Source organism: Staurois parvus, unplaced genomic scaffold (genome assembly GCF_062004578.1).
Source record: "Staurois parvus isolate SC_StPar_1 unplaced genomic scaffold, SC_StPar_1.0 ptg000308l, whole genome shotgun sequence".
Lineage (NCBI taxonomy): Eukaryota > Metazoa > Chordata > Amphibia > Anura > Ranidae > Staurois > Staurois parvus.
This window is the reverse complement of record NW_028318104.1, coordinates 1,405,616-1,419,180: the sequence shown is the minus strand read 5'-3', so window position 1 is coordinate 1,419,180 and position 13,565 is coordinate 1,405,616. Positions and strand designations below refer to the sequence as shown.

Sequence of the window (13,565 nt, the reverse complement as noted above, 5' to 3'; positions counted from 1 at the left end):
TGAAAAACATCATCACAGAAAATCCAAAATTTATTTATAGGAAAAATAGATCTTTGAAAACAAAAATTATACATAATGTGATTGATACACTATAACCTGTAAAAATCTTCCTGGGGTTAGAAGGTTTTTAAAAATGCATTAGGTGTAAAGCATGTAGAATGATAAAAAAAGAAGAAAGAATTTTACATCTGTGTCTACAAATAAAGAGTATAACATTAAGTCCCTTATCTCCTGTTATTCCTCACATGTAGTTTATGTGCTGGAGTGTCCGTGTCATTTTCAGTACGTGGGAAGGACTATTAGATGATTAAAAATGTGTGCACTCAACTTCTTTGGTCAACCATGGCGAGGCCTGTTCTGAGTGTAACCCGTCCTGTATGGTCTTGGCCATCGTGCTGCAGCTCAGTTTCAGGGTCTTGGCAATCTTCTTATAGCCTAGGCCATCTTTATGTAGAGCAACAATTTTTTTTTTCAGATCCTCAGAAAGTTCTTTGCCATGAGGTGCCATGTTGAACTTCCAGTGACCAGTATGAGAGAGTGAGAGCGATAACACCAAATGTAACACACCCGCTCCCCATTCACACCTGAAACCATGTAACATGAATGAGTCACATGACACCAGGGAGGGAAAATGGCTAATTGGGCCCAATTTGGACCTTGTCACTTTGGGGTGGACTCACTTTTGTTGCCAGCGGTTTAGACATTAATGGAGGTGTGTTGAGTTATTTTGAGGGGACAGAAAATTTACATGTTAAACAAACTGTACACTGACTACGTCACATTGTAGCAAAGTGTAATTTCTTCAGTGTTGTCACATAAAAAAAGATAGAATCAAATATTTACAAAAATGTGAGGAGTGGACTCACTTCTGTGAGATACTGAATACATTATATATACAGTGAAGGAATTAATTATATATTTACAAATATTTGCAAAAATGTAAGGGGTGTACTCACTTCTGTGAGATACTGTATACAGTATATATACAGTGAAGGAAATACGTATTTGATCCCCTGCTGATTTTGAATCTTTGCACACTCACAAAGAAATGATCAGTCTAAAAATCGAATGGTACAGTAGCTGCTCTCCCCTCCCCCACCCCCTCTTTTGATTTTATATACTTCCAGTGGCACCGTCCATCAGTAAGAAATAAAAGTGAAAACAGTATTTTAGAAATGTTTGCAAATGTACTGTATGTGTCACAAACCTGAGGGTTGAGCCTGACATGCAGAGGAAGGCCAGCTCTAGCTCAGTAACCACTGGTAGGAGGACAGTGGTTGCAGGAGCACAGTGAGGTATAAGTGTCTGTAGAATGCACAGCAGATCTTTATTTAAGAACTGAAAAGAGAAGTAACTTGTGAGTAATGTGGTCTACAACTTGGTGGAATTTAAACAATTTTGGCTGTTGCCATGGGTATGACATGAAAGCAGTTAGGATATCTGGCACTTGGAGCCCTCTGAGAAAGGATATGGATGACTGGAGCCTATCTGGGGTCACTAACACTACATAGCAAATTATTTGGGTGAATAAGGCTAGGCTAGCCAGAGCGTTTCAATCTCTTGTTCAACAGTTGTATGCATATAATGTGGACCAAGAAGAGAGGGCACGCAATTGTGTCACATGAAAATAGGTCAACAGATTTGGGAATGTTAATCTTTATTTCTTGAGGCAAAAAGGGCAGAATTTGCCACCCTATGTTTTTTATGCGCCCATACTAAATCCAAAAAGTGAGATTACAATTTACGGAGATGAGAAATAGGGTCTGGGATTGGCAAGGTTTAGAAAAGGTACGGTATCTTTGGAAGTATATTCATTTTAACCAAGATCATGTGACCATACCAAGAAATATGAAAGGTTTTCCAGCAGAGAAGGGACTTTTGGATGGATTTTCTGCAAACAACAGAAGGAAGTTTTCCCTATAGAGTGCATAATGTTGGTGTAATGTGGACACCTAAATATTTAAGAGAAGACGTTTTCCACTAATATGTCACAGTGGATGAGAGACAGCAACTAACCAGAATGTCATGTACATCTGGATTATTACGGAGATGTGCTGCTAGTGGTTCAATACAAAGGGCAAAAAAAGGAGGGGGAGGGCAGACCTATCTCATCCCGTTTGCAATTGAAAAGGACTGAGAGATTTCAAAAGGGGTCTTAACTTGGGCTGTGGGGTTGTAATATAAATAATATATTGCCCAAAGAGAAGGTCCTTTAAAGCCCATAAATGTTAGAGTCTCAAAGAGGAAAGACCAGCTGAGGCAATCAAACACCTCAGAGTCCAATCCCAAGAAAAGTTGGTGAGAAGCATGGAAGTGCATCTCCTGCACACATAGGACATGCAATGAGAATTCAGAGCTAGCTTCCTTACTGAAGATCTTTTTGCTAGATGACTGAGTCCTTTAGCATTTATGGAGAGTATCATAATGGTCATGGAAGTTGACCTGGTGACAAAATAGAGCTGAGGGAGATTTCACGGAGTGCACTGAATATAGGTAGTATGGAACTGCCTTGCTAATGTCACATCACACAGGTGAGATGGTTTGCAGACGTACACCTCACAATTGTTAAAACTGTTGGTGGAGAATGAGTACACCACACTAGAGGTATGAATGCGGTTAGTAGTTGCTGAAGAGTTCAAATACACAAAAGAAAAGAACTTGAGAACCAAACCAAAAGTAGTTTGATAACCCACAAAACCATCCTGGGTTGCTGGCACTTCTCATGCCAAGGAAGAAAACAGAGGATAATGAGTTCAATAAAGCTGAAGGTTTTCATACACCAGACTGGGCATTTGTAGCATAAGATGCCCCAGACCTAGGCCTATTGTTGCATTGTGTCAGCGGGCAGTCGGGAGCACAGCTTCAGATATCCCCTGGATTTTGATATTATTCCGAAGGGTCCTATTTTTTAGATCTTCCAGGTTGTCTTTGATCCAGTTATGCTCCTGGATATGTGCATCATGAGCATCAATAAAATCATTTATGTAGTGGATGCATAGTCCCCCATTTTTGTTTCCATATGTCACTCTGTCCTCTAGGGAGGTGGTATCATGATTAAACTGCTAAGGGACATTAACATATCTTTGAGGGTAGTGTCCAACACTAGTTGATTTTATTGATTCTTAGTAGGAAATAAGGCTATGACATCAGGATGTGCCCCTTGGGACCCATGAGAGATATAAAGAAGGCTCACCTCATGGATGTCAGTCATAGGAGAATCTATCCACATCCTTGCTTGATCTGGTCTACTTGTGACAGAAGTGCCTGGAGGAGATGCAGCTGTCAGAGGTATTCTGGACTTCCATGGAGTAATCTTGTGGATTCAAGGATACAAAAGGCTGTGATGCTTGGAGAGGAGCTGAGATGGCTGCTGAGGCCGTGGGTTCAGTGCCATCTTGCCTGTACCAGTCCACCGGCTGAAACACAAATTCTGTGAGTTTCTGTGGGTGCCTCTCTTCTTTTCTCTTGGTAGTCATGCTGCCGCTATGCTGGGGAGGATAGTGTACCTTCTGGGTCTGTTAGTGAGCCGTAGATTGCTGCTGGGAGATGCTCTAACCGGTCTGGTGTGCAGAGGCTCAGAGCAGAGCATCCATCTTGGTCTTGACCAGCCACACCCCCACCTTGGTGTCCTAAATATTTAATTTCTACTGGCTCAACTTTTGTGGGGAATTTGTTGTAGAAAACATTACAAAAAGCACGGCGCATACATTGTACATTTGTGAGTGAAACTTCTAGATTAGATTGCAGGAAGATCACATCATTAGCAAACAAACCTAATCAATGTTCCCTATTTCCCGTGTTTATATCCACTATGCCCGTCTATGCTGTGATCATTTGCAGTAATGGTTCCATTACCACAGCAAATTTAATAGGGGGCGTGAAATTTGTGTCTCATAAGCTAGACAAATTTAAGTAGCAAGTCTAGGTCAAAATTTGCCAAAAAGAGCATAGGCCAGGGCTTTACTACAAGAATTAAGATGCAGGAGGATCATTTTATTTAGGAATAATAGGCCTAATTGTAAATTCCTAACTTTAATTTCAACTAGGGGGTGGGGCTGATGTATATGTGAGGCATATCCTGTGAGGTGGTTTAGGTGCACGCTAATCTTGTATTTAGTTTTTTCTTTCCAACAATGCAGAAGTGTGCTGAGAACAAAAGGCAGCTTCAGGTACAGGTCAGGTCAGAAACAAGTCAATGCTGTGCTTCAAGCTCCTTAAATGTAAAGCCCTATCAACAAAAACTAAAAATAACAAAAGAAATTCTGAAAACCCCAAAACACCAACCCTGAAACCAAAACCCTCTATTTTTAAAGGATAGCCTTGAATTAAAAAGAGAAATGAAACCTAACATAGAGAGCATCATACAAATGAGATGAATAAACACCTAAAATGAATGACAAACCCCCCAAAAGTTGCCTGAAAATCCCTGAATGGATCTCAAACCTGCAGAGTTCACCTTGAACCCATGGTAGAGGCAAACCAGAACCTTATTCTTATTTGTAAAATTTAGTTTGTATAACTCAAAATAATAATAATAATATTAATATCTGATTTCAGGTTCCGGTATCTCGATGCTCAGATCCTTGTTTACCCGGCAGCAGAAAAATGTTTGGATCTTCAATTCATAAATGCTGCTATGAGTGCGTCCCGTGTCCAGAAGGAGAGATATCTGACATTTCCGGTACAGTTTGTATTTGTTAGTAAATTATTGTTAGATTGGTCAGAAGGTACCGCTGTAGTTAAAGTGGATGTCAGGGGGAAAAGAAATATGAAGTACATTTCTGCAATATGTGCACATTTCCCCATGTTTTATCCTTCTAAGCACCCTGCAAGTACAGAAATGTACAGGTGTACCTCGGTTTACAAATTTAATGAGTTCTGCGGGACTTTTCCTATTGCACAAAATCTGTAAACCAAAACATGGTTTCCCATAGGAATGCATTGAAAACCCATTAATCTGTTACGGAGGTCAGAAAAAGGTAAAAAAAAGTTTTATCTGTTCAAAACTCTTTATAAAGCGCACTTTAAAGGCATAAAAGGACATGATTAAAAAAAAGTAAGTGTATATGCATTGAGAACCAATTAATCGATTCCAGAGATCAGAAAAAAAGTTAAAGTCGTATCTATTCAAAACTCTTTATAAAGTGCACTTTAAAGGCAAAGATACTGTACAGGGACATGGTTAAAAAAAATTTGTAAATGCATTGAAAACCAATTAATCCATTAGTATTGAGAAAAAAATTTGTAAACCAAGGCATTATTTTCAATGGATTTTCATTCGTAAACCGAAAATTATGTTAACTGAGGCGTTCGTAAACCGAGGTACACCTGTACACCCCGTGCCCCCACCCCGTGCCCCCCCTCATCCTCTCCATCACTACTAACAACGCCACGATCTCTCCCACCCCACACGCCAAAGTCCTGGGTGTCACCCTGGACTCCCACCTCTCCTTCCTACCCCACATCCAACTGCTATCTAGATCTTGCAGGCTCCACCTCCACAACATCTCCAAGATACGCACATTCCTCTCCCCAGACACTACTAAACAACACATACACTCCCTCATCATCTCACGCCTGGACTACTGCAACTCCCTTCTCACTGGCCTACCCAAACGAACGCTGTCCCCACTCCAGTCGATCCTAAACTCAGCGGCTAGACTCATCCACCTCACCAACCGCTCCACATCTGCCTCCCCCTCTGCCAATCCCTTCATTGACTCCCGATTGCCCAACACATCAAATTCAAACTGCTAACTCTGACCTACAAAGCCATTCACAATGCCGCCCCAAACTACATAACCAACCTGATACCCAAATACCACCCTACCCGTGCCCTCCGCTCCTCACAGGACCTCCTACTCTCTAGCTCCCTGGTCTCCTTCTCCCACGCCCAATTGCAGGACTTCTCCAGGACTTCCCCCATCCTCTGGAACTCCCTACCCCGATCCATCAGACTGTCACCTACCCTCCTCACCTTCAGGTGCACCCTGAAAACCCACCTCTTCAGGGAAGCCTACCCCAACCTCACCTAACACCCGACCTCACCTAACAACTAACCTCCTCCACTCCTCCCACCACCCCATCCCCCACAGCCATCTGCTCCTGTGCCACCTTCCCCTCCCTCCTAGATTGTAAGCTCAAAAGAGCAGGGCCCTCGAACCCCTCGTGTATTGTATTGTTACTGTCTTGTCTCATGTTCTGTCCCCCTTGCTACTGTACAACGCTGAGCATACCCTTTGGCGCTAAATAAATACTGTATAATAATAATAAACTGCTATGGGCTGACAACACACAGGAGTTTGTTGTCTGGAATCAAAATAAATGGTGTCAGCCCTGCCCAGCTGCTTTTTACTACTACTGCTACTATTAACACTATTACTACTGCTACTAAACTACTGAATCCCCCCATTACATGTAGTAAAATCAGTCTATTTTCTTCTGTCATTTTGCCAGATTTTGTTTCTGAATATACAAGCATATCAATCATCTGCTGAATAAAAACTCCCAATCACCCCACACATAGTAATGGGGATACTTTACTTATTCACAGTTATTTCTAGAGAGATTTTCCCACTGAGTTCCTATTGACACCATTGATCTTTTTAGCTTCTATGAGGGTTAAATCTTCCCACCAGGGGTGGACTGACCTTTCGGAAACTCGGGCACTGTCCGAGGGCCCGGGGTCAGTAGGGGGCCCCATGAGATGCCCCTGGTACCTTTTTCATAGGCTTTTTTGAGTTTGGACAAGGACACAGGGGCCCCATGATCCCCATGAGTTGTCAGTCCGCCCCTGCTTCCCACTGACCATCACACTGATCTATCATAAGTTGTAGGTATAGGAATATTTAACAGGGGTTCCCTGAGACTGGAAAAATATTTAAAGGGTCCCTCTGTGTTGAAAATGTTGAAAAAGGCTGCTTGATAGTGTAACTAGAGGCAAAACGTTTTTTTTAATTTTGTATAGAGTCATGGAGGGTTAGAACCCCTGTCAGTTTTTTTTTAATCTCCTTTTGATTGATCTCCTGGTGGCTAAATAGGGCTGTAAAATCTGGTCGTTCCTTTCCCCCCTCCCCCCCATGAACTGGTTATAGTCTTGCATGAACTTTGGTTTCTGGATGGGATCTTGTCCTGTTTGAAGAGTTCCACTGAGGTGTCATCATGGATTTAGGAGAGGAGATATATATATATATAATCTTTGTGGGAAGCCCTTGACTTTGGCCCACGCTGTCCCACAGGCCACAGTTGGCTTTAGATAGGGATGGCGGAATAGTGGGGGGAGACTTGTGTAGAAATTATCAACATACAGATGATAACCCTTCTAGTTCCCATATAGGTAGGGCATTCAGGGGGTCTGGCTGGCTGTCCTTTCCCTCACAATATGTACGTATAATCTGTGGGCCTGTAGAGTTTTACCCCATATTTGGGTGTTTACTTGGGATGTACTGTTTAATGCCCAGCCTTCCAGTGAAATGATGAGAGATTCATCCACACAAATATTTTGTCGGGAGTAAACATAACCCTAAACTTACTGCAAAAAAGTTGATTATTGGCCACATTTTGAACAGCTTGTTGTAATTAGGATGATTTTGAGAAAAGGCACTGGGTATTATCATTGAAGTGTAAAAGCACAGTGGCTGAATGGTTAGCACTTCTGCCTGGCAGTACGAGGGTCATTGGTTCGGATCCCAACCATGGCACCACCTGCCTGGAGTTTGCATGTTCTCCCTGTGCCTGTGTCAGTTTCCTCTGGGTACTCCCACACTCCACAGACATGCTGGTTGGTAAATTTGCCCTAGAATATGTATGCATGAATGTGAGTTAGGAACCTTAGATTGTACACCCCTTGAGGATTAGGGACTGATGTAAATGTGCACTATATACTGCTTGAAAAAATGAAAGGAACACTTTGTAATCAGAGTCTGGCATCAAGTCAATGACACTCCTGGGATATTGATCTGGTCAGTTAAGTAGCAGAGGGGGTTGTTCATCAGTTTCAGCTGCTTTGGTGTTCATGAAATTAACAACAGGTGCACTAGATGGTCAACAATGACATGACCCCCAAAACAGGAATGGTTTTACAGGTGGAGGCCACTGACATGTTTTCCCTACTCATCTTTTCTGACTGATTTTCACGAGTTTTACATTTGGCTAGGGTCAGTGTCACTACTGGTAACATGAGGCGATGCCTGGACCCTACAGAGGTTGCACAGGCAGTCCAACTCCTCCAGGATGGCACATCAATACATGCCATTGCCAGAAGGTTTGCTGTGTCTCCCAGCGCAGTCTCAAGAGCATGGAGGAGATTTCAGGAGACAGGCTGTTACTCTAGGAGAGCTGGACAAGGCCATAGAAGGTCCTTAACCCATCAGCAGGACCGGTATCTGCTCCTTTGTGCAAGGAGGAACAGGATGAGCACTTCCAGAGCCCTACAAAATGACCTCCAGCAGGCCACTGGTGAACAATCAGAAACAGACTTCATGAGGGTGGCCTGAGGGCCCAATGTCCTCTAGTGGGCCCTATACTCACTGCCTGGTACCATAGAGCTGGATTGGAATTTTGCCATTGAACACCAGAATTGGCAGGTCTGCCAATGGCACCTTGTGCTATTCACAGATGAGAGCAGGTTCACCCTGAGCACATGTGACAGACATGAAAGGGGTCAGTGATGGTCTGGGGAGGCATATTCATGGAGGGACGCACAGACCTCTACAAGCTAGACAATGGAACCCTGACTGCCATTAGGTATCAGGATGAAATCATTGGACCCATTGTCAGACCGTACACTGGTACAGTGGGCCTCATGTGGCAAGAGTATGCAGGCAGTTACTGGTGGATTAAGGAATGGCCCCCACATTTGCCTGACCTAAATCCAATAGGATACCTCTGGGATATCATGCTTCGGTCCATTCGACACTGCCAGTTTGCACCTCAGACTGTCCAGGAGCTTAGTGATGCCCTGGGTCAGATCTGGGAGGAAATACCGCAGGACACCACCCGTCGTCTCATTAAGAGCATGCCTCAATGTTGTCAGGTACATGGGGGGCATACAAACTACTGAGGCCCATTTTGACTTGATGCAATGGAATTTCAGCAAAATGGACTTGCCTGGTGCATCATTTTTCACTTGGATTTTTGGGGTGTCTTTGAATTCAGACCTCTTTCTGTGGGTTGATCATTTTCATTTCCATCAAACGATGGGACGTCATTACATTTCTAACACGTTGCCCAGTCCATATCAGTATAGAGATCCAGCAGGAAATTTTTCCCCATTGAGATCTTATGTGTTTTCAAAGTGTTCCTTTAATTATTTTGAGCAGTGTATAAGTAAAGTGCTGCATAAATTGGCGGCGCTATATAGGTACCTGAAATAACTAAAATAAAACCTTGTGATCATTTCATAGTGTGTTCTGGGCATACAAGAAGAATAGACTGGCAGGTAATCTATGGGTTGGGTAGACCAACCCATAGATTACCTGCCATAGATTACCTGCCATATAGGGGTCTGCACACAAATGGAAAGGCACACAAATTGGGATGGTTTTCAATGTATTGGCTGGCATACAGATTATACTGCTGCACAATTAAATCCATTAAATTTTCAGTAAAAAATAAATAAATAAATTGGGGTATCTTTTTCCTTTTCTATTTGGGGGCCTGGCTGTGTTGTAAAAGGGGGGGATTGTAGGTTTTGCCAAATTAGACAGCAGCTATAGGGGATTTAAAGGCAAGTCTGAGAGGTTAATATGGGTCCTACTTCTTTGTGGTGGATGGGACACCCCGCTAAAAGTACCTGGCCTATCATCCGGGAATGCTTCCATCCTTGAACTCACCACTGCACCAGGATTTACAGCACTACTGGTGGATGCCTTCTCCTCCTCAGATCTCCTGAATCTCTTATTTGGACTTTCTCCTCAGAATCCAATGCTTTCAGCTGGCTCATACTCAGAATCTGAGTCTGACAGAGAAAATTCACCACTGCTCTCCTCCATCATACTCAGAAAAGCTCCTTGCTGGTGTCTAATTTTTATAAATCTTGTGCAATAATATTATTATTATATTCTCTTTTCCTCTCCCACAATGCACTGATGGCAATCCCATTGCTAGCTGGAAGACAACACAAGACAATTAATTTCCTCAGAAGCTCTGACCCCGATGCTCATTGTGTTTGTATTGTTCTTCCTGCAGACAGTGAAAACTGTATGAAATGTCCTGATGAAGAATGGACAAATGAGAAGAAATATCGGTGTGTTCCAAAATTGGTGGAATTTCTCTCCTATACTGGTGACACCATTGTTGCAGTATTTTCAGCCGTCTCCATCCTCTGTTGTCTTCTGACTGGTTTAATATTGGGGATATTTATACATTACCAGGACACCCCCATTGTTAAAGCTAATAACCGGAACCTGAGCTATCTTCTCCTGGTCTCCATCATGCTGAGCTTCCTCTGTGTCTTCTTGTTCCTCGGCCATCCAGTAGATGTAACCTGCAGGCTGCGTGTCACCTCTTTTGGTGTCATCTTCTCAGTTGCCGTCTCTTCTCTACTTGCCAAAAGTATCATGGTCTGTATTGCTTTTAAAGCCACCAAACCTGGGAGTACCTGGAGGAAATGGATGGGAACCAAACTGCCCAATTGTATCATTTGTGTCTTCTCACTGGTTCAAGTCCTAATCTGTGTCACTTGGTTGTCTATTTCTCCCCCCTTCCAAGATCAAGACACTCACTCTTATCAGGGGAAGATCATCATTCAGTGTAATGAGGGTTCAGTTATCGGCTTCTACTCTGTCCTGGGATATATGGGGCTTCTGGCAGCTGTGAGCTTCATTATCGCTTTTATAGCCAGATCATTACCGGACAGTTTTAATGAGGCCAAGTACATCACCTTCAGCATGCTGGTGTTCTGCAGTGTCTGGATTGCCATGATCCCGGCCTATCTGAGCACCAGAGGGAAATACATGGTGGCTGTGGAGGTTTTTGCCATAATAGCCTCAAGTTCTGGACTTCTTGGCTGTATATTCTTCCCAAAATGTTACATAATTCTGTTCAGACCTGACCTGAATACAAAGACATTTATTCACTAATATGTGAGGAGCAACACTGGGTTACCTGTCATTATGGCATTATCTCTATTATTGGTAATTTTAGTATTTTGTTAGTGTATTGAGAATGAACATTGTTATATATAACCATTTAATACTTACCTCTCCAGTGGATGGTGAGTCTAATTTTTGCTCTGGACACCACTGGTATCAGACACTTTGGGTTTGTTGTAAACCTTGTCCCCTGCTGGGTGTAGTGGTTCCTCCCACCAGCTGATCTCTACAGAACAAAGTAGTAATTTAGTGAGGCAGAACCACAGTGACCAGAGGAGGGGAAAATATCCAAATCTTCCTGAAGTGTCAGATACCAGAGCCACCCATCACTCTTCAAAAGAGGGAAGATTTCACTCACCACCTTCCAGAAAGATACATGATATACATGTTCTTTTATAAGCTGAATGTAATTTCACTACCTACTTATATTGTATGTAGATGTATCTGGCTTCATTAATAAATACATTTTGTTGGTGTATTCTAAAATCATTGTTAATATTAGTTAAGTTCACATTTTAAGCGATAAGTTGACTTCATATTCATATTCAAAGGACATTTTCATTATAGGACCTAATAAAAAAATGATATCTCCTTGTAGCCATTTCTTTGTAATCTGCTGCCACAAGGGGGTATTTGGCTTCCCCATACAATGTTGCAGAGACAACACTCCTAACCCAGACCTCGCCAGATCCTGATATGAAAACTTCTAAAGCAAAAAAAAAGGTTCCAAGTGCTCATTGATCAATCATAGGTTTTATTCTGAAGAAGACATTAAACATCACAATTATGTGAGCTTAATGTTCCTTGAACTAGATGTTCTTACTCATAAAGGCCCCATCAAGGAGTATGTCTGCAAACTCTAAGATCTCCTGGTCAGACGTGTCAAAGAAAAAGATAAAAAGATTAAGACCCTGATCCCATTCTATAAGTATTCAAAGCATACACACTAAAAGCAGCACTGCATACACAAATAAAAAAATATATAAATACCCCCCAAAAAATAGTATACTTGTATAGTGTTAATCAATATTTCTGAAATAAATATAATAATTCTTACACAAAACATATTAAATGTGCAAATAATAAAGTGCCAAACAGTGTAGGATGAATCCATAGATTTCCAATGATTTAACATACAAAATCTCATCCCACAATAAAAGTGCTAAAGAACATGCAAAATGATGAAATTCCCTCAAATAATGTGCAACTTGTGAAAATCAAGTCCCCCCCCCAACAATACTAAGTGCAATAAATCCCCTCCTCAGTGACATGGAAGAAGATCGCTCCTTCGTGTTCTTCAAACCGTTTCTTCATGAACCCCCCAAATCCACCATCCACTCATCTCATAAGTCTGACCTCCACATGGACAAATGCAAACAAAAGCACACTTTTCGATAGAGAAGCCCTGCTGCAAAGATATCAATTCAGCATAAAAGAGAGGCACTATCAGCACAAATAATAATCAATATACCTGAAAAGAAATACAAACACCAAAATCCCCCCTTCCTGAAAAAAAGCCAGAAGAAAGGGAATCAATGCATTAAAAAAAATTGATGCTTTCCTGGCAGAGGTGATGGCTACAAGGAATATCACCTAGGGGAGAGTAGAGAGAGGGGTGTCTCTAATGGGTTACACAGACCATTTCTGAAGGCCAGAGAGAACCAGGTTTCCATGGATGAAGTGAGTAGTGGGCCCTCTGTGCTATTTGCACATTGGAGAGGGTGGGAGACCTTAAAAGGACTGAGGAACAGAGTCTAAGTACAGAGACCAGATCTTCACCAGAGACCCCACAAAAGGCAGAAACTTCACCTTTGCTAGTAGTGAAAGCCAACCGCTGGTCTGGTCATTTTTCCACCCTCCATCACGGTTCTGTTATGGTTTTTATTATTTAAAAATATTTTTTTTATATATATTGTAACAGCACAGGGCCCTGTCACAGGATAAAAGCAGGTAGAAGTGGTCAGGTAATGGACACAGGGTCTGCACATGTGCGAAGTACAGAACTGCGGAGCGTAGATTTTGAGTGGAGAAAACTGCTGTTGCAGGTTTCTCCAGATTTTCATATTTCTGGATGGGGCTCCATAGTTTGGAGATTTCAAAGTGCTTTGGGAGGGAAGAAATCTCCAATCCAGTGTCCAGAGTTTGAAGTCAACCAGCAGGGTGTAGGCTCAGGTGCCTACAGCCCTTATAATGATGGTTTGCTGAGAGTTACAGGGGGAGTGGAGCAGGGGCAGACTGACCATTTGGAAACTCAGGCACTGCCCGAGGACCCGGGGTCAGTAGGGGGCCCCATGAGATGCCCCTGGTACCTTTTTCATAGGCTTTTTTGAGTTTGGGCAAGGACACAGGGGCCCCATGATCCCCTATTGCCCGGGGGCCCCATGAGTTGTCAGTCCGCCCCTGGAGTGGAGTGCAGTTGGAGCGGTGCCTGCCATTGAGTGTGTCTGTGTGAGATAGATGCTGTGTGCGTTA

General features: G+C 42.5%; 1 protein-coding gene across 1 annotated transcript in view; it reads left to right on the top strand.

Annotated features, from left to right (window-relative positions):
• The window catches only part of LOC149457654 (vomeronasal type-2 receptor 116-like), a 28,098-nt gene extending 17,017 nt beyond the window's left edge, over positions 1–11,081 (top strand). The window contains exons 5-6 of the mRNA XM_089683388.1: positions 4,558–4,681; positions 10,189–11,081. Of these exons, the coding sequence (XP_089539514.1) occupies positions 4,558–4,681; positions 10,189–11,081 (1,017 nt within the window). The remainder of the gene's footprint in view (positions 1–4,557; positions 4,682–10,188) is intronic.
• Positions 11,082–13,565: the final 2,484 nt, after the last annotated feature.